At 37.8% G+C, this 21749-nt stretch overlaps 1 protein-coding gene across 1 annotated transcript in view; it reads right to left on the bottom strand.

Annotated features, from left to right (window-relative positions):
• Window positions 1-14916: 14916 nt before the first annotated feature.
• Window positions 14917-21749, bottom strand: part of cryba1l1 (crystallin, beta A1, like 1) — a 10963-nt gene continuing 4130 nt past the window's right edge. The window contains exons 4-6 of the mRNA XM_061899736.1: window positions 19913-20054; window positions 19642-19784; window positions 14917-15468 (exon numbers count right to left, since the gene is read on the bottom strand). Coding sequence (XP_061755720.1) covers window positions 15321-15468; window positions 19642-19784; window positions 19913-20054 — 433 coding nt within the window. The 3' untranslated portion in view covers window positions 14917-15320. The remainder of the gene's footprint in view (window positions 15469-19641; window positions 19785-19912; window positions 20055-21749) is intronic.

Raw genomic sequence — 21749 nt, 5'->3', positions numbered from 1 at the left:
ACAGTGGAAACACTACCTGGGCGTGGTAGAAAGAGGATGCTGTGTGCAACTGCTGTCCGGTATTTGGAGCGTACAGTGGTGAAAAACCCCCGGGTAACAGCTGAGGAACTACAACAGGACATTGCAGAGGGGGGAACGCAGGTTTCGTCCCAGACAATAAGGTGCGCACTACGAGATGAAGGCCTCCATGCCAGAACTCCCAGGTGCACACCACTTCTGACTACCAGGCACAAGAAAAATAGACTCCAGTATGCCAAAAATCATCTGGAGAAACCCCAACGTTTTTGGGAAACTGTTCTATGGAGTGATGAGACAAAACTGGAACTCTTTGGGCCTATGAATCAAGGTTATGTCTGGAGGAGAAAAAATGAAGCTTACAAAGAGAAGAACACCTTGCCTACTGTTAAGCATGGTGGGGGGTCAATCATGCTCTGGGGGTGTTTCTCTGCCTCAGGTACCGGGAATCTCCAGCGCGTTCAAGGCATTATGAATTCTATTTCCTAGCAGGATATATTAGCTGCAAATGTCATGAAGTCAGTGAGAAAGCTGAGGCTTGGGAGACGTTGGACCTTCCAACAGGACAAGGATCCCAAGCATACCTCCAAATCAACATCAGAGTGGTTGCAGAAGAAGGGCTGGAAGACTCTGGAGTGGCCTTCACAGTCACCAGACCTAAATCCTGTAGAAAAGCTGTGGTGGGACTTGAAGAAGGCAGTTGCAGCACGCAAGCCCAAGAATATGAATGAACTGGAGGCCTTTGCCCAAGAGGAATGGGCTAAAATACCTGTAGATGCTTGCAAGAAGCTTATGTATCACCTTTGAAGGATGTCATTACTGCCAAAGGCTGTTCTACTAAGTACTAAAGATGCATGTAACCAGGGGGTTGAATCATTTTGTCAATGAGATATTAAGAAAAATGTCCTTTTTTGCTATTTTGTAAAATACAGTGTTACAATTTAAGTTGCATTTGTCTATTTGACACATCTTTATTTGATATGACTATAAACAAAATAAGGAATAAATGTCCAACTTGCTAAAACACCTAAATTGTGTGGGGGTTGAATAATTTTGATCACAATATGCTCTCAATAGAAGTCAGTTTAAGTAATGGTGTGCTACAAATACAAGGAGAGAAAGACTTGGATCATTTACTATCTTTAGAATAAGTGTAAGTATTGATGTACTACAGTCCAAGGATAGAAACACTTATACAGTGCCCTCCAAAAGTATTGGAACAGTGAGGCCAGTTCCTTTATTTTTGTTGTAGACTGAAAACATTTGGGTTTGACATCAAAAGATGAATATAAGACAAGAGATCAACATTTTAGCTTTCATTTCCAAGTATTTACATCTGGATCTGATACACAACTTATAAGATAATATTATTTGTAATGGAACACAACACTTTTAGGTGAACAAAACTATTGGAACTGTTACGGCTACTCTGTCGTTCCAAAAAGTTTCGAAAAAACTAAAATAAAGATAGCCGAGTAGCCTTGAAAAGAAGGTTTAATACTCACTAAATTCCTTAAGCACTCGCGGAGATATTTCTAGATTCAAAATGTTGATTATTTATTTTCACAAACAAAAAATATTCTTTGTGGTTGACTTGCTACATAACCAAAATAACTTATTTCGTGGTAAAAAAAAACTATTTCACTCCTCACTCCATCATGACAGACAGACAAAGGGAGCGCCCAGCTGTCCTGTCTTCTTAATCATGGGAGGAGGAAGTGGATTAGGGTTGAATCAATCTTTTCGTTATGTGACTGTGTTTTGAATTGTGAGCAGTCAATCAGAGCATGTTTGCCATTAAAATACTACATAAAGGGATGATACCACTGGGTGTGGTTTGAGCAGGTTGCAGTGGAACAGAGTATTTTACAGCGCTTCCTGCTGACTCTGTATTCACAGCTACTGAAGTAGCAAAGCTGCTGTTTATGCCTCTAATTGGTTTTAGTCCACTTGTGCTTTTTGGAAGAGGCCTTTTTGTTATTTGGTCCTGAATGTCTCCAAACAATGGATCCAAAAGCATCTTGGCATGCATTTCTAGAAAATACACAAAATTGTTGAATCTGATTCTCCTGCCAGTCCTCTGTTGTGTCTCATAAGCTGTGCTTTGCCACTTTTCTCTGAGTTTGTAGGGTAGTTTGGATGTAATCAGCCTTAGGTTTGATGGGATATCAAGTTCCTCCAAATGCTGTAAATCTTGCATTACATTACAGCATCCTCTCAAATACATTGCATATGCATGAAGCATTTTTCCATCCTCAGCTTTAATTGCTGTCCAATTCAAGGCTTTTTCCAAGTAACCTCCCGAAATGTTCATCTCATTTACAAAGTGTTCCTTTAAGAGGCGCCTTGCTTCATTATAGCCCCTACTGGCTTCCATGTGCAAACAGCTGCGAACCAAGTCTCTTGGCAAACCAGATGTAAACTGTTCAAAGTAGTAGAGTCGGTCTTGATGATTCTCAGTCTTGTCTTCAATCAAGTGTTCAAATGCATGGATAAAAGACTGATATGCCAGTGGGTTACCATCAAACAGACATCTCTCTAGCTGGTAGTAGAGTTTTTGCTGTGAGACAATGAGTTTTACGATTTCACTTTGTCTTTGAATAACCATTTCCAAGTTATCATGAGCAGCATTAATAACCACATTATCTTGTGCAGAGTGATTTATTATTTGAGTCTGATTTACACTCTGGGTCTTGTGTTTTTTAATTGCGTTTTTGTTTTGAGGTTTATTTAGATCTTCTGATGTGCTGGTGTTCCTTTTAGGTAAAGGTCTGTGGAGACTTAAGATGGTTTGGTGAAGTGGGGTTTTGGGTATTACACCAAACTCTATAAAGTCCACATTGCTCGCCATAGTTTCTCTTTCATGGTGAGAATCATAATACTCAGTCATGGGTTCCTGAGTCACCTCATTACTTTCATGAATTAAATCACTTTGAAGGATTTGTATTTTAGCAGTTGATGCTGCGAGATCTGCTTCCAACTCCATTTGCTCCATCTTTGCTTTAAGCTTTGTTCCCTCCAGTTGCATTTTCTCCATCTTTGCTTAAAGCTTTGTTTCCTCCAGTTGCAAGATGTGTTTTTCCTTCAGTGCAGCAGCTCGAGCCACCCACTGTAGCAGCCTGTTACGCTTTGGCCCTTTTTAATTCTGAGGATACTGAGGAACATCTAGAGGCTTTTGATCCAGTGACAGACTTTGATTTGTGAGATAAATTTGATATGCTGTCCAGTGGTCCAACTTTTGATTGTGCAATTTCTCTTTTCCATGTTTCATGAAATAATTCACATTTATTATCCTGGGTTCATACCAGTCATAATAATCATTTTCCTTTTCCTCTCCTGATAGCAAGTTTTGCACAAAGTTGTGAGCATTTTTAAATCCATCCACAGCTCTTTTAAATACTTCAAAATCATCATTGACTTTATCAGCATTTCTAACATGAGTCATCAAAGTCTTTATTTCATTTAGCCTCCTTGTGCACGCGCCCAGTCTGCCTCTGCGCGAAGCAATGCGCGTTCTCGGCATGTGGTCGGCCTCAGCTGCCGTCTCAGGTGTGCCAGACATCATTCCAAATAATCACACTGCTCAATTTATTTTCCACTTAGTCCATTGTTTAGTTCATTCCTATATGTCCTTCCAACATGTGCATTTCACATCCACAATCTGCAACTTTCCTTTCCATAGCGTTAAAATGATTCCATACAGCGCAGCGGCGCGATCATTCATTCATTCATGACGTTCATCAGCTGATTTTACTCACGGCCCGCCGGCTGCTTGCTGTCGTCGGTGCAGAGCGATCGTGGATGGTCCTTCGGGTCTACAGTGTAGTTTGTTTACTTGTTATGGCTACTCTGTCGTTCCAAAAAGTTTCCAAAAAATTACAATAAAGATAGCCAAGTAGCCTTGAGGAGGAGGTTTAATACTCACTAAATTCCTTAATAAGCACTCGGGGAGATATTTCCAGATTGAAAATGTTGATAATATATTTTCACAAACAAAAAATATTCTCCGTTGTTGACTTTCTACATAATCAAAATAACTTATTTGGTGGTAGACAAACTATTTCACTCCTCACTCCTTCAGCATGACAGACAGAGAAAGGGAACGCCCAGCTGTCCTTTCTTCTTAATCATAGGAGGAGGAAGTGGCTCACTTAATCATAATCAATCTAAAACAGCCAATAATTAATCAACATCATCATTGACATTATTGGATTAGATTGTCAAAACAATTAATAAATAAATAATATAGATAGGCTCCAACAGGAACATATAAACTTAAAATACATTAAAGTGTATAGGACTTAATATTTAGTTGCAAAACTTTTGTGATGCTTTTCCAGGCTTTCTCCATAGCCTTTTTCAGTTTTGTTTGTTTTGGGGGGGGGTTACTCCTGTTAGTCTCCTCTTCAGCAGGTAAAATACATGCTCTATTGGGTTTAAGTCTGGAGACTGACTTAGCCAGTCTAAAACCTTCCACTTCTTGCCCCTGATCAACTCCTTTGTTGTTTTGGCAGTGTGTTTTGGGTCGTTATCTTGCTGCATGATGAAGGATCTCCCAATCAGTTTAGTTGCATCTTTCTTTAAATTAGAAGACTAAATGTGTCTGTAGACTTCTGAGTTCATTTTGCTGCTGCCATTATGGGTTACATCATCAATGAAGATGACGTCCCAGAAGAAGCCTTGCAAGCCCAAGCCATGACATTAGCTCTGCCGTGTTTCACATATGAGCTTGTATGTTTGGGATCATGAGCAGATCCTTTCTTTCTCCAAACTTTCGCCTTTCCATCACTTTGGAAGAAGATAATCTTTGTCTCATCAGTCCATAAAACATTTTCCCAGAATTTTTTAGGCTCCTCCCTGCACCTTTTGGCCAAAATGTAGCCTGGCCTTCCAATTATTCTTGCTATCGAGTGGTTTGCATCTTCTGGTGTAATCTCTGTACTTCTGTTCATGAAGTCTTCTGCAAACAGTAGATTGTGATACCTTCACTCCTGCCCTCAGGAGGTTGTTGCTGATGTCACTAACAGTTGTTCTTTATAGCTCTAACAATGTTTCTGTCATCAACTGCTGATGTTTTCCTTGGTCCTGTTCCACGTCTGTAGCCTAGTACACCAGTGGTTTCTTTCTTCTTCAGAACATTCCAAACGGTTGTACTCACTATGGCCAATGCTTGTGCAATGGCTCTGATTGAATGTCCATCTTCTCTCAGATTCACAATTGCTTTGTTTTCACCCATAGACCCATAGACTCTCGTTTTCATTTTGGCGCCAACTCTAAATGCAGTCTGCACAGGTAAAACCTATCCTACTCAATCTGAAACTGAGCTCAGACATTTAGTACTATTTAGTGTTTGAATAATCAATGTAATTGGGAAACACCTGGGCAACAACACACACCTGTCAGTCACATGTTCCGATACTTTTGCTCTCATGAAAAATGGGTAGGCTGAACCAAAAGGTGCTATCTTCTAAGTTGTGTATCAGATCCAGATGCAAATACCTGGAAATAAAAACTAACATGTTGATCTATTGTCCCATACTCATCTTTTATTGTCAAACCCAAATGTTTTCAGTCTACAACAAAAATAAACAAATTGGACTCACTGTTCCAATACTTTTGGAGGGCACTGTATGTATAGTACCCTTAGAAGAAACTAAGTATTGATGTACTGAAACACTTACACGTTCTTCTAAAGATAGAATATTGTATAAGTATTCGTGTACTGAAATACTTCAAAGACAGTTTAAGTAATGATGTACTACAATGCATGGACAGAAATACTTATATAATCTTTAGAATAAAGTTATGTATTGATGTTCTATAGTACAACGACATAAATACTTAGACATTGTATCTTTAGAAGAAACTAAGTATTGATTTACTGACATACTTTTACAATACACTATCTTTGGAAATAACTGTAAGTATTTATGTACTGAAGTACTTATATAGGAGAAAGTGTATGTATTGATGTACTGAAATACTTATATAAAATACTATCTTAAGGGGGATGTAATATTGATGTACAACAAGGACGCAAACACTTTAGAAAAAAAAGTGTAACTACACACGTATATGCTATCTTTTGTAGTATTGGTGTACTACAGTACAAGGCTAGAAACACATACTATATTTCGAAGAGAGTGTATGTATTGATGCACTACAGTATAAGGACAGAAATACTTATATAATACAGCAAGTTTAAAGGACAGCAGGTTAGGCCACCGTGAGCTGAGACAGTCTCTACACAAGTCCCAGTATGTAATGTGATAAATGGCATAAACGCGCCAGTGACACAAGATTTGAAGTCATTTACACTATATATATCCGCCTCTCTGCAATTGGTGAGATATATTCTACTCACGAGGGTGATTTGGCTGAAAATAAGGTGCCTCGAACGCCGAGTGGCCCATTGTTCCCCTGCAACTATGCCACAACGCGGATCAAAGGAATCTAAACACGTCCGTGATCAATTGTCCTCTAGGGATTTGGACGAAAATGCAATGTTTACTCCGGACGATCGAAAAATGTTGCGAGCTATGGTTGAAAAACTTGAAAAACTGGACATTTTGATTGAACTAATAACTGACGTTCCAGAGCTGAAAAAAATCAGTCAAGTACAATCACGCTGAAATGGTGGAGATAAAAAAGGAAAAGACGACACTAAAAGTTGAGTTAACAAGCCAGGAACTCGAAACTACTAGACTGACAACAGAGAGCGAGAAATTAAAGGCGGACTTGTTGGAACTCCGCTGCAGGAGCATGCGGGACAAGTTGCTGATTATGAAGATGAAGGTGACAAGATGGCTGCCAATGCTTCTCCCTGCTCAGAGTCTCTCTACAATTCATCAAATATATCTGGAATCTGAGACAAATATCTTGAAATGCTCCATTGCTGATGGTGAAGGAATACTTTACTTCACTACTTTGGGGATATTGCAACAACATTGGACTCTGAAAAAGGTATTTTAGGAGTATCAAATCAAGGCCCAAACAGGCCTTCTGAAAACTTCAGTGCAGCTCATCAAGTTACCTAAAATACCTGTGTAAAATTACTTGAAAAGATGACAGTAACAATTAAAAAGTTGTCAGAGGAACTTGAAGAGATAAAGAAATCTCTAAACTTCATGGGTGAAGAGATTGCTAAGGTTCTAAAGCAACAAGGAAACATCATGGGCCTCATGGAGGAAGTGAAGGAGCTGAAGGAGAATGTGATCCAGAGAGACAAAAGGATTGAACTTTTGGAGCAGAGATGTGAGGATTTGGAGCAACAATCACTTGTCAATGACATTGTGGTCACAGGACTAGAGCTGAAACACCGCAGTTATGCTCGAGTTACAGCTGGGCTGAACCAAGGTGAAGATGCTCCTACGGAGGAACTTGAAACTCTTGAGCAAAAACTCCTGGACTTTTTCAGAGGTAAAAACATCATCGTTGAGAAACAAAACATATCAACATGCTATTCATTTCCAAACAAGAATGTTAAAGCAAGACCAATAATAGTGATGCAGATGGTTAACCAGAAACACAAAATGGAGCTGCTGAGACAGTCCAAAAAGCTAAAGGGCACTGGAATTTATCTGAATGAGCACCTGACAAAGAAAAATGGTGAAATTCCAAGAAGTGGCCGCATTCTCAGGAAAGAAAATAAGATTCAATCTACATGGACGAGACATGGCAAAGTCTACATAAAGCCAAATGGATCGGATCAAATGAAGCCAATATGGATTAAAAACGTGAAAGACTTGGAACAATTTAAATAACTTGTTGAATCAGGACAACAAATGTTATGTGGACAATGAAAATGTTTGGTACACATGGTATATGGACATTAGGATTATGGATAATGTGTGTTTTTTTAAGTTATATCGTACATTTTAGTACATTATTGATATTTTGGTTAAACTACTTTGGAGGATGACTAATAATGACTTTTATATTTCTGACGAGGAAGAAAGCAGTATAGCTGGGCAAGAAGATATTCAAGACAGGATAAGCTGTAAGGAACTAAATTTAAGTTATTTAGAAATGAATGATGATAAAGTAGGAGAATTTTGTAATGACATTGATCCAGAAATTAATCTAAGTGGATTACATAACATAAATGTTTCATATTACTCAGAGGATAGTTTTAAAAATGTGGATTTAAAGGGTTTTTTGCTTATTCATTTTAATAGTAGAAGTCTCAGGGCTAATTTTGAGAAGATACAAGAGTGTTTGGAATCTTTAAAATCAACATTCCAAGCAATTGCATCTCAGAGACATGGTTGACAGATGAAATTAATGATATGTTTATATTAGAAGGTTATGATTTTTATAATATAAATAGAAAAAATTAAAAAGGAGGTGGCGTTGCGTTCTATGTACAAAAAAAATATTACTGTGAAATTATCGACAGTCTAGTTATAGATGATGTTATGGAGAGTATGACTGTAAAAATACAAATAAACAACGAACGTAGTGTATATTTGAGTTGTATTTATAGGACACCTGGGTCACATGTAGAGCTTTTCCATGACAGCCTACTAAAAGTACTTGGAAAACTAGAGATTTCAATTTTGATTTATTAAAATGGAGAACCCATAAACCAACTAATGACTTTATAAATGAAATGTTTACTTATGGTTTGCAACCAATAATTGATAAACCAAGCAGAATAACGCGAGAATCTGCTACCCTCATTGACAATATTTTTACAAATATCCATGACATAACTACAGGTGGAATACTCCTTAGTGACATCACAGATCATTTTCCAGTGTTTGTGAATATTCAAAGTATGATTGTAAATAATATAGCACAAAAAACATTGTTCAAATTAACAAGATTAAGGACACCTGAAAGAATACAAGCATTTAAGAATGAGCTTTCAAAATGTTTCTGGGAAGGGGTGTATGTTGAAAATTGTAATGATTCATACAGGGCATTTCTGTTTAAATGGATAGAACTTTATAATTCCTGCTGTCCAGTCGTGAAGTCCACACTAAAGAAAGTGAGTAAAAATAAGCCTTGGATGACGAAGGGTCTAGTAATGGCCTCCAATAGAAAAAATGTTCTGTATGATAGTTACTTAAAAAATAAAACTGAACAAAATGAAAGGGAGTATAAAATTTATAAAAATAAGTTGACTTCTATTCTACGAAAGCAAAAGAAAAGTTATTATAACGAGAAATTTGAAGATAGCAAAAATAATATTAAACAAACATGGAACACAATCAACCAGGTTTTAGGTAATGGATGTAAAAATCATGAGACTCCGAGCTACTTTATAAATGATAATAATATAAAACTAAACAAAAAAGAAATGATAGTGGAAGAATTTAATGACTATTTGGTTAATATGGGCCCTGCACTTGCAGAAAAAATACCTGTTTATGAGGACACAGGCTTGACTAAAAACACAATAAACCCTTGTTTAAAATCAATGTTTTTGAGTGGAGTAACAGAAGTGGATATAATTCAAACAGTAAGAGCCTTTAAAAGTAAAACATCTACAGACATACATCACATAGATATGGTAATTATTAAAGAATGTATTCATTTAATTCCTAAGCCATTGGCTCACATATGTAATCAATCATTCATGTGTGGATACTTCCCAGATGATATGAAGATAGCAAAGGTTATTCCTGTTTTTAAAAACGGAAATAAGCATCTTATGGAAAATTATAGACCGATTTCAATACTCACTCAATTTTCAAAAATTTTAGAAAAGCTTTTTACAAAACAGTTAAATAATTTTCTGGAAAAAAAACACCTTGCTTAAGCAGCAGCAGTATGGTTTTAGGGAAAATCGAACAACTACGTATGCAGTAATGCATATGCTGGAGGAGGTTAGTACTGCTATGGATAATGATGAATTTACAATAGCCATCTATATTGATTTAAAAAAGGCCTTCGATACCATTGACCACAGACAGTTAATAAATAAGTTGGATAAGTACGGCATCCGAGGGCCAGCTCTGTCCTGGATCAAGAGCTATCTAGAAAATAGAAAACAATGTGTTCAGGTGGATAATACAATATCTGGATTTAAAAATATAGTTTGTGGAATTCCACAGGGTTCTATAATTGGTCCTAAGTTATTTACAATTTTCATTAATGATTTTTGTGATGCATCAAGTTTCTTAACATTTTTTATGTTTGCTGATGATACAACTATCCTTTGTTCTGGAAAATCTTTTAATGAACTTTTGGTAAAAATAGAACAAGAAATGACAGTGCTTAAAAACTGGTTTGATATGAATAAATTATCACTTAATATTGCTAAAACTAAATTTATGATATTTGGTACCAAAACTGAGGTATCTAATGAAGTAAATATTAAAATAAATGGATATAAAATTGAGCGTGTCTTTGATACTAAGTTTTTGGGAGTTATAATTGATTATAAATTATCATGGAGACAACATGTAAATTATATAAAAACAAAAATATCAAAAACACTTGGTGTTTTGTATAAAACTAAATAATTACTTAATTATAATTCTTTGTTAACAATTTATTATACTTTGATACTTCCATACATGACATACTGTGTAGAACTCTGGGGAACCACTTTTAAAACCATAACTAATGATATTGTTTTGCTGCAAAAAAAAGCTGTACGGCTAATAAACAAAGCAGGATATTATGACCATACCCATCCATTATTTGTTAAATCAAAACTTATGAAATTTCAAGATATTGTTTATTATAAAATAACACAGATAATGTTCAATGCAAAAATAAATACTCTTCCAGAAGGAATTCAAAAATACCTCACTCTACAGACCAGCAAATACAATCTAAGAGATGAATCTAGGTTTATTTTACCAAAAGCAAGACAAGTGGTTAAATGTAGATGTCTATCTGTTCTCGGTGTTAATTTGTGGAATTCTGTTGGTAAAGAAATAAAAATGAGTGACTCAGTATTTAATTTCAAAAAGAACATGTCACAATGTATTTTAAAAAGTTATGTGAACTAGAAATGTATGTTTGTTTGGTTAAATGTTGTATTTAGAAGGTATGTATGTTTATCTATTTACAGAAAAGTGTATGTGTGTAGGTACATATTTTTGTATTGTTTGTTGGGGGGCAGCTTGAATGTGGATGCTGAATGACTATATTTATTTTTGTGTTGCAGAATTATTAGAAAGGGTAACTTAATTGAATGTAAAAAATTTATGTTGGGCATATAAGCTTTTTTGCTTCTGCCCGTTTCAGTCATGTTATTCATTTTTGAATCGTGATCTATGTTTGAATATGTTTTTGTTAGACTGAAAATAAACTGAACTGAAAGCTGTAGAAGAGACTTACAGCATCGCGGAGAACCTCGTCACAGCCATTCTGCAGAAGCAACTCGGCATTTCGGATGAAGAAGTCAAGAGGATCCAAATGGAACGAGCACACAGGATTGGCAAACGCAAAGAGGATGCTAGACCGAGACCTATGGTTGTAAAGTTGATCAACTCCAAATGCAAAGACGGAGTGCTTGCTCTCTCCAGAGGGTTACTAACCCTCCTTAATCTTTACAAAAGATTAAAAATGTTATGGATGCATTTGATTTAATTGATATCTGGAGATTAAAAAATACTAGGTTAGTACAATATATGTGGAGAAGACAAAACCAGGCAAGTCCTATTGACTATTTTTTATATACCATTTTCATTGCTAAACAAAGTGACTGCAATATCAATCAATGATAAATTGTGTTCTGATAATAATTGTATAGGTTTAAAAAACTGCAATTGAAGATAATACATGTGAGCCCAGATATTGGAAGTTGAATCAAATGCTTCTACAGGATGAATAATTCATTGAAAAAAAAAAACTTATTACTGACTAATTTAAAAATAATATAGGATCATCAAATCGCCAAATCGCCTGGGAAGCCTTCAAATATTTAAGGGGATATGCCATTGCGTACTCTTCATGGAGAAAAAAAACTTAAAATGGTCTAACAGGAATTAAAGAAAGAAATTGAGGATTTACAAAAAACATTGATAGTAGTGATAATCTAATTAGCGAGCAACTGAATTCCTTTTACAGCCAAAAAAGAAGAGTCAAACTTAACTGAAAAACAATTATTTTAAAGTTATGACTGAAACAGAGCAATCTGGATGAAAAAAAGGTGATAAGTGTTCAAAATTCATTTGAAATATCCAAGCAAAAAAACGTTATAAAAAGAACATTTCCATACGTATTAAAACAAATGGAAAGGTATTGGATACACACACCACATTGTTGAAAGTAAAGGAAAATTACTTTGGAAATATTTTTTCTAATTCAGTAATCTCTCCTGAAACTACTTTTTTTTTTCAGAAAATTATAAAAGAAAATTGACTTCAGAAGAAAGCCATTCATGTAAAGGCCTCATTAGAGAGGAAGAACTTGTGGAAGCTGTTAAGTCTTTTCATCCAGGGAAACCCCAGAATTAGGTGGAATACCTATTGAGGTCTATCAAGTATTTTATGAAGAGGTTAAGAAACAACTGCTTTTGTAGTTTTAATTACTCATATAAAACACATGTTTTTGTCTAACACTCAAACAGAAGGTCTTATTTCTTTATTCTGAAACAGGAAATAAATGGTGAGTATAAAGACCAAGTTTATCTAAAAAATTGGAGACCAATAACACTTCAGTGATACGATGCCAAGATCCTGGCAAAATGTTTGGCTTAAGGACTTAAGTCTGTTTTGTCAAATATTAGGGTTAGGGTGAAATGTTATTCACCAAGATCTATCAGGTTTCCTACAATTAAGTAACATAGGAAACAATATTAGACAGTTATTAGAAATGATAGAAAATTATAATATGGAAAATAAAAAAGGATCAATTTTTACAGTCAACCTGGAGAAAGAATTTGACAAAATTAGCCTAGATGTGTAAAAGCTTAGTTTGTTTCAATTTTGGCAACACCTTACTACACTGGATCAAGACGCTATATATTTAAATGAACTGTAGAATCATCAATAATGGATACATCTCTGGGACAATACTTCTATTAAGAGGTCTAAAACAAGGGTGCCTTTTGTCTCCATACTTATTTATTATTGCTATGGAAATATTGACGGTAAAAGTTAGATTGAATAAAAATATTGAAGGGCTCAGTAATAATATTATTGAAAGTAAAATAATGTATGCCGAAGATACAAGCTTCTTTATCAGCCCCGATCCTCATTGTTTGCGAAACCTTCTCAATCATTTGGACATATTTTCACAGCAATCTGGGCTTAAGCTAAAATATGGTAAATGTAAAATAATAATCGGAAATCTAAAGGGAACGTTATTTCGATAGCAATGCAAAGTGCCTGTTTTGTGGACAGATGGACCATTTAACATACTTGGTGTTTTTGTACCAGAGAATCTGGAAGATCTCGTCGGCTCAGTAAATTATGTTAATCGATTAAGAAAACTGGATAAAATTATGCAATTATGGAAAGGGAAATCCTTAATCTTGTCTGGTAAAATATCTATTGTCAACTCGTTAATCATTCCTCAATTTATTTATTTGTTTTTGTCATTACCAGCTCCATCAAAACACTTTAAGGTCTATGAGCGGAGGGTCTTCCATTTTGTCTGGGACGGCAAACCAGAAAAGATTAGAAGAAAGGTTTTGTACAATGAATATGAGGGCCTGAAACTTCTCAACCATGAAGCTATGTGCCTGTCTTTAAAAGCATCAATTGTTCCAAAGACGTAATTAAACACTGAGTGGTACACAAGTGTCCTGTTGGACAAAAAACATGTACTGTATCAAAATAAATTGTATCCGTTTTTACAATTGATGACCTCGCATTTTCCTTATGTAGAGAGAGAGTCTGCTGGGAAACATGGCGAGGTTCATGAAGGAAACAATCCACTCATGGTGGTGTTTTCTATTTGATGTGCCAGAAAAAAGAGACGACATTTTGCAGAAGATAACATGGATGAACTCTATTGTTGTAATAGATGGAAAGCCTTTCTTTTGGTAAACTATGTTTGAAAGAGGAATCATTTTTGTCAATGACATTATCAATGAGAACGGTAAGATTATGAAGTATGATGAATTTAAAGTCCTACTGAAAGCCACCACTAGCGACCACGCAGTCTGATACTTTATACATCAATGATGAAATTTTAACATTGCAACACATGCCAATACGGCCGCTTTAGTTTACTAAATTGCAATTTTAAATTTGCCGGGAGTTATTTCTTGAAAACGTAGCGTAATGATGACGTGTACGCTTGACGCCACAGACTGTTAGGAATATGAGCGCTGCACACACACACAGCTACAAGTCGTCTGCTTTAATCGCATAATTAAACAGTATTCTGGACATCTTTGTTGCTGAATCTTTTGCAATTTGTTCAATTAATATTGGAGAAGTCAAAGTAGAAAGACGGAGTTGGGAAGCTTTAGCCTTTAGCCACACAAACACACGGTGATTCCTTGTTTAAAATTCACGGAGGTGAAACTTTACGATGGATCAGAGTGGTCATGGATCCCAACCAAATGTCAACCAGCAGGTTTCGGTGAGAACATTTTGGTTTACCCTTTTTCTAATAATGCACACATGTTAAAAGTGCAATTTCAATGATGATGAGGGAACAAAATAATGAAGATTATAGGAAAAAAAAAATCTACTCTTTTTTTCCTTAAAATACGCATTGAGGTCATAAAGTGTGACTTATTCGATTACTAAAATAATGGATGGCTACTGTTGTTTTTCCCCCCATAGCCAAGAATACCTCGTTATAACATTTTTTTTATGATTGAAATATTACACTGTCCACCATTATGTAATATGTGAAACTACCGTGCAAGAAGTACAGGATTTCTAAGTACTCTATTGGAATTGTTCTGCTCTTGTACCACTAATACGACTGAAGGAGCCCACATACTCCTGTGACGTCTTTTTAAAGAACGCAACAATAACATTTGAGGTGAAAATGAGTTTATTTCCTGCACAAAAAGAGAACACCTGAGCTGCACCTGACCTTAGAGGTTGTCGCTGTAAGCGGCCTTCACCTCCGACTCAGGCATGTGTTCCTGGATATGACCCTCAAACCAAATAAAAAGACACCTTTCCTGGGTGTGTGCGTGTCTGTGTGAGTGTGTGTGTGTGTGTGTGTGTGTGTGTGTGTGTGTGTGTGTGTGTGTGTGTGTGTGTGTGTGTGTGTGTGTGTGTGTGTGTGTGTCATTCCAGTGCTTTAACAGTGCCATATTGTCTCTTATTACACAAAGAGGTGTGGAGTGGCCCGCAGATGCAGACCATGGTAACGGATGAGGAGGTGGGGAGGGGGCACAGAAGCTGTTGTTCCAGCCTCGTTGTGTCCCCCTCTCAGTGCTGGATGCGCCTGATGGACTGAATCTGGGGGGTCTGGCAGTGGGAGCCCCAGTTTTTGCAGTGCTGGTAGTCGCCACTGTGTCTCTCACACTCCATGATGTACTGCTGGCCCCTGTAGCCCGGGAACTGGTAGCACACAAAGCTGTGGGAGGACACACACACAGGACCTCATTTCATGGCAGAATTATCGTCTGTGTGCGTGTGTGTGTGTGCGCATGTGTGTTTGTGTGTGTGTGTGTGCGTGTGTGTGTTAGGGTTGTACGGTATACCAGTATGAGTATACAGGACTGTCTCAGAGAATTAGAATATTGTGATAAAGTCCTTTATTTTCCGTAATGCTACTAAAAACATGAAAATGTCATACATTCTGGATTCATTACACATCAACTGAAATATTGCAAGCCTTTTATTATTTTAATATTGCTGATTATGGCATACAGCTTTTTTACTTGGTCTGAGGAAAGATTCTAATTTTTTGAGATAGGATTTTTGAGTTTTCTTAAGCTGTATGCCATAGTCAGCAATATTAAAATAATAAAAGGCTTGCAATATTTCAGTTGATGTGTAATGAATCCAGAATGTATGACATTTTCATGTTTAGAAAATAAAGGACTTTATCACAATATTCTAATTTTCTGAGACAGTCCTGTAGTATCGCGGTACTAATGAATCAAAAAGGGTACCATACTTTGAGCAGTACCGGTTCCTGGGCATGACCGCACGTCGTGACATTGCTGGTTTTACGAGCAAGGAGCATGTTCGGCAGCACACACACACGGAGTACTTACAAGCAGACACAGTGTGTAGACAGAAAAAGGAGAATGGACACATTTCAGCCTAAAAACTAACAATAAGGGTGAAGTCATAACTCTGAAAGGCAGACTCGCTTAAAAAGTCCTTTTTGTCTGAATATGTTCACTTGGTACCAGAGTTGTATGGTATAGCAATACTAGTATAGTACCACGATGCTAATGTCTATCTGCAATCGGCAGTGTTATTGCTACTTCTTAATCACTAATCCTCGCCGCCATGGCAACAAATAAAGTAAGTTTCTTACAAGTACCATTATCACTGGAGGAGAAGGAATAGCTAAACATGCTTCACTACACACCATAGAAGGATACAATAGCTCACCGCTAACAGCAAGCTAGCACCCCTGAATGTAAACAAACGCCATGGGTGTATCTACACCTGACATCCGGTGTAATGATACCAAGTACAAGAGGGTATCTAGTCGATACTACTATGATTACATCAATGTTTTTTATTGTCAAAAAATCTTTTTTTTCCTTTTTAAAAAATGCATTTGTTCATAAACTTGGGAAATACGTCCCTGGACACATGAGGACGTTGAATATGGTATGATCCTTTAACTACTTGGTATCGGATCAATACCCAAATGTGTAGTATCATCCAAAACTAATGTAAAGTATCAAAGAAGAGAAGAATAAGTGATTATTACATTTGAACAGAAGTGTAGATAGAACATGTTAGAACAGAAAATAAGCTGATATTAAAAGTAAATGAACACGTAGATGAATATTTAATTTGTACAGTTTGTCCCTTATAATGTGTACAAAATAAGAGGTGTATAAATGACACAATATGTTAGAGCAGACTAATTAGGAGTCTTTGTTTGTTTACTTCCTACTAAAAGACAAGTTGTCTAGTATGTTCAACATTTTATTTAAGGCCTAAATTACAATAATCAACATATGTTCTATGCACCCTAAGATTTTTTGTTAAAATAAAGCCAATAATGACATTTTTTGTGGTCCTCTTTATTTACAAACCCCGTTTCCACATGAGTTGGGAAATTGTGTTGGATGTAAATATAAACAGAATGCAATGATTTTCAAATCCTTTTCAAGCCATATTCAGTTGAATATGCTACAAAGACAACATATTTCATGTTCAAACTCATAAACATTTTTTTGTTTTGTGCAAATAATCATTAAGTTTAGAATTTGATGCCAGCAATACGTGACAAAGAAGTTGGGAAATAAATACTGATAAAGTTGAGGAATGCTCATCAAACACTTATTTGGAACATCCCACAGGTGTGCAGGCTAATTGGGAACAGGTGGGTGCCATGATTGGCTATAAAAGCAGCTTCCATGAAATGCTAAGTAATTCACAAACAAGGATGGGGTGAGGGTCACCACTTTGTAAGCAAATTGTCAAACAGTTTTAGAACAACATTTCTCAACGAGCTATTGCAAGGAATTTAGGGATTTTACTATCTAGGGTCTGTAAAATCATCAAAAGGTTCAGAGAATCTGGAAAAAATCACTGCACGTAAGCGATGATATTACGGACTTTTGTTCCCTCAGGTGGTACTGCATCAAAAACCGACATCAATGTGTAAAGGATATCACTACATGGGTTCAGGAACACTTCATAAAACCACTGTCAGTAACTACAGTTGGTCGCTACATCTGTAAGTGCAAGTTAAAACTCTACTATGCAAAGCCAAACCCATTTATCAACAACATGTTACGGCTCAGACTCCTGCCAGCGCCGCTCATCCGTCCGTGCGCACCTTGGGACACGCCCACGGGACGAGCCGCAAGCGTCTCCGCCCTGCAGCAGCCGCCAGCTGCAATCGTTCACAGACAATCACCACACCTGCCCGTAATGAAGGACCTGCCTTCATAAGCCTGGACGACCAAGCTGTGCGCCTTGTGCTTCCGGATCTTCCCTGTCTCCTCAGCGCTTCTTGGTTTTTTGACTACCTCCCTCGTTCCGCGACTTCTCGCTCGCCCCACAACTCTGACGCCTCTCTCTGGCCCCCTGATCCTGCATGCCCCATGGACTTCCTCGTTCCTTCGCTCTCGTCAACACTTTGGTAAGACACACTTCAGTTAAATTCTACACATAATCTTACACCATACACTCTTGAGTTTTTGTCACACTTAATTTCCTTGGTTTTTTCATTAGTATTATTATTATTATTAGTATTATATATACATATATATATATTTACTATATATATAGTATATCTGTGTACACTACCGCCACCTGGTGACCGTTTGCCATCACTCCTCTTAGTTAAACACAACACCAAGGAACGCCGCCGGCTTCGCTGGGCCCGAGCTCACCTAAGATGGACTGATGCAATATGGAAAAGTGTTCTGTGGTCTGACGAGTCCACATTTCAAATTATATTTGGAAATTGTGGATGTGGTGTCCTCCGGAACACAGAGGAAAGTAACCATCCGGATTGTTATAGGCACAAAGTTGAAAAGCCAGCATGTGTGAAGGTATGGGGGTGTATTAGTGCCCAAGGCATGGGTAACTTACACATCTGTGAAGGCACCATTAATGCTGAAAGGTACATACAGGTTTTGGAACAAGATATGTTGTCATCCAAGCAAAGTTCTCATGGACGCCCCTGCTTATTTCAGCGCGACAATGCCAAGCCACGTGTTACAACAGCGTGGTTTCGTAGTAAGAGAGTGCGGGTACTTTCCTGGCCCGCCTGCAGTCCAGACCTGTCTCCCATGGAAAATTTGTGGCGCATTATGAAGCGTAAAATAGGACAGCGGAGACCCCGGACTGTTGAATGACTGAAGCTCTACATAAAACAAGAATGGGAAAGAATTCCACTTTCAAAGCTTCAACAATTAGTTTCCTCAGTTCCCAAACGTTTATTGAGTGTTGTTAAAAGAAAAAGTGATGTAACACAGTGGTGAACATGCCCTTTCCCAACTACTTTGGCACGTGTTGCAGCCATGAAATTCTGAGTTAATTATTATTTGCAAAAAAAATTATAAAGTTTATGACTTTGAACATCAAATATGTTGTCTTTGTAGCATATTCAACTGAATATGGGTTGAAAAGGATTTGCAAATCATTGTATTCTGTTTATATTTACCATCCATCCATCCATTTCCTACCGCTTATTCCCTTTTGGGGTCGCGGGTGGCGCTGGCGCCTATCTCAGCTACAATCATCTAACACAATTTCCCAACTCATATGGAAACGAGGTTTGTAAAAAAGTATCAAAAGGTATCGAAATACATCATTTACTATATTGGTATCGGGACAACTCTATTGTGTGTGTGTGTGTGTGTGTGTGTGTGTGTGTGTGTGTGTGTGTGTGTGTGTGTGTGTGTGTGTGTGTGTGCGTGCGTGCGTGCGTGCGTGCGCGTGTGTGTGTGTGTGTGTGTGTGTGTGTGTGTGTGTGTGTGTGTGTGTGTGGTGGCCTTCTGCCTCAGTGGAGAGGTTTCAGCTTGCAAAGTAAAAACAACATTTGTGATGCCAAGGTTGTCTCTTGAATGCAGGATTAACTTGAAAGGTGGACATGACTTACGCGCCGCACTGCACGTGCATGGAGCCCACCTCAGGCGCCAACCAGCCCATGGCCTGCAGAGAGGGGTAGTCATCACTGACCTCCACGCTGCGGCCCATCAAGTTCTCCTTCTCGAAGATGATCATGCGGCTGCTCTGGTGAGACTGTGGAGGAACAGATGCTTTGGACTTGCGGCACAAAGTCATCTCTGTGTGTGTGTGTGTGTGTGTGTGTGCGTCTTTGTGTGTGTGTGTGTGTGTGTGTGTGTGTGTGTGTGTGTGTGTGTGCTCACAGCGCAGTAGATTGGGCGCAGCGACATGAGACGCTCCACGTGGTAGGAGATGGAGCCGCTGTAGGAGTCCCAGTGGGGGTACTCTCCTCTCTCCAGGATGAACTGCTGGCCTTGGAAGTCGTGGTGTTCGAAACCAACCCAGCTTCACACAAAAAAAACACAGATATGGGACACTTGCAGGTAAGCTGGACCCTATCCTATCCTATCCTATCCTATCCTATCCTATCCTATCCTATCCTATCCTATCCTATCCTGTCCTGTCCTGTCCTGTCCTGTCCTATCCTATCCTATCTTATCCTCTGGGGATTGCTTCATTTAATAGCAACACAGTGGACAAAGGACCGAAAAGTCCCCGTGGAGTTTAGAATGTACCGTATTTTTCGTAGTATAAGTCGCACCTGCCAAAAATGCATAATAGAGAAGGGAAAAAACTTGTATAAGTAGCCTTTTTTGGGGAAATGTATTTGATAAAAGCCAACAGCAAGAATATACATTTGAAAGGCAATTTCAAATAAATAAAGAATAGTGAAGAACAGGCTGAATAAGTGTGGGTTATATGAGGCATAAATAAGCAACTGTTATGTTAACCTAACATATTATGGTAAGAATCATTCAAATAACTATAACATATAGAACATGCTATACCTTTACCAAACTATCTGTCACTCCTAATCCATAAATCCCATGAAATCTTATACGTCTAGTCTCTTACGTGAATGAGTTAAATAATATTATTTGATATTTTACGGTAATGTGTTAATAATTTCACACATAAGTCGCTCCTGAGTATAAGTCGCACCCCCGGCCAAACTATGAAAAAAACTGCGACTTATAGTCCGAAAAATATGGTATATAACATGTTTGGAGGCATTTTTTTTCTCTACTTCCTCCCATCATCTTTGTTGTAGCGGTGTAGCGTGCAAGGATGGGAGTGGAAGAAGTGTCAAAAGATGGAGCTAACTATTTTAATGACATTCAGACTTTACTTCAATCAATAGTGGAGCAACATCTCCTCACCCGTGACTCACTAGTTTAACAACAACAACGCCCGGAAATTTATCCCGTGAAAAACCGTCGGACCAGAACTCTAATAACTAAAGTTCCTTGGGCGAATAATGTAAACTCACTACACCGTTAGTTTTTTGCACTTTCATAGCGAGTTCCCTGATGGATATAAGTAAGAACTTTACACTACTTTATATTAGAAATGGCAACAGCGGAGGATGAATGTCAAATAACAAGAAAATAGAGAAAAAGAAGAAGCTTATTGACCAAGGTGTCTGCACGGACTTCAAAGGTGCCATCCATCCATCCATCCATCATCTTCCGGTTATCCGAGGTCGGGTCGCGGGGGCAACAGCCTAAGCAGGGAAACCCAGACTTCTCTCTCCCCAGCCACTTCGTCTAGCTCTTCCCGGGGGATCCCGAGGCGTTCCCAGGGTTAGGGTTAGGGTTCAAAGGTGGACACGCGCAAATTTTCAGGACTTATGCAGATCCCAAATACAGATCAGCAGGTACCAGAAGGTAAAAAAAAGTCGCTTTTGCATAATATTGTGGAAAAAACCCGCCAGATAATGTGTCTTACCTTATACACACAGCATAATAATACTCCCATGTTGAAGCACAGTACAATCCGTCAAGCGGTGCAGCTTCAAAGCTTGCCAAAGTCCTAATAAAACATGTTGATAGATTTTTGATACGCCATGTGTAATGTTCCATATTCTCAATGGAACATATAAAATGTTAGTGTTATTTACTTGAGTCATATTGCAGTCTACACGTATCTCTTTTGTGTGACTGCCATCATATTGCAGTCGACACGTATCTCTTATGTGTG

Source organism: Nerophis ophidion, linkage group LG05, assembly GCF_033978795.1.
Source record: "Nerophis ophidion isolate RoL-2023_Sa linkage group LG05, RoL_Noph_v1.0, whole genome shotgun sequence".
Classification (NCBI taxonomy): domain Eukaryota; kingdom Metazoa; phylum Chordata; class Actinopteri; order Syngnathiformes; family Syngnathidae; genus Nerophis; species Nerophis ophidion.
This window is presented reverse-complemented; position numbering and strand designations above follow the sequence as displayed.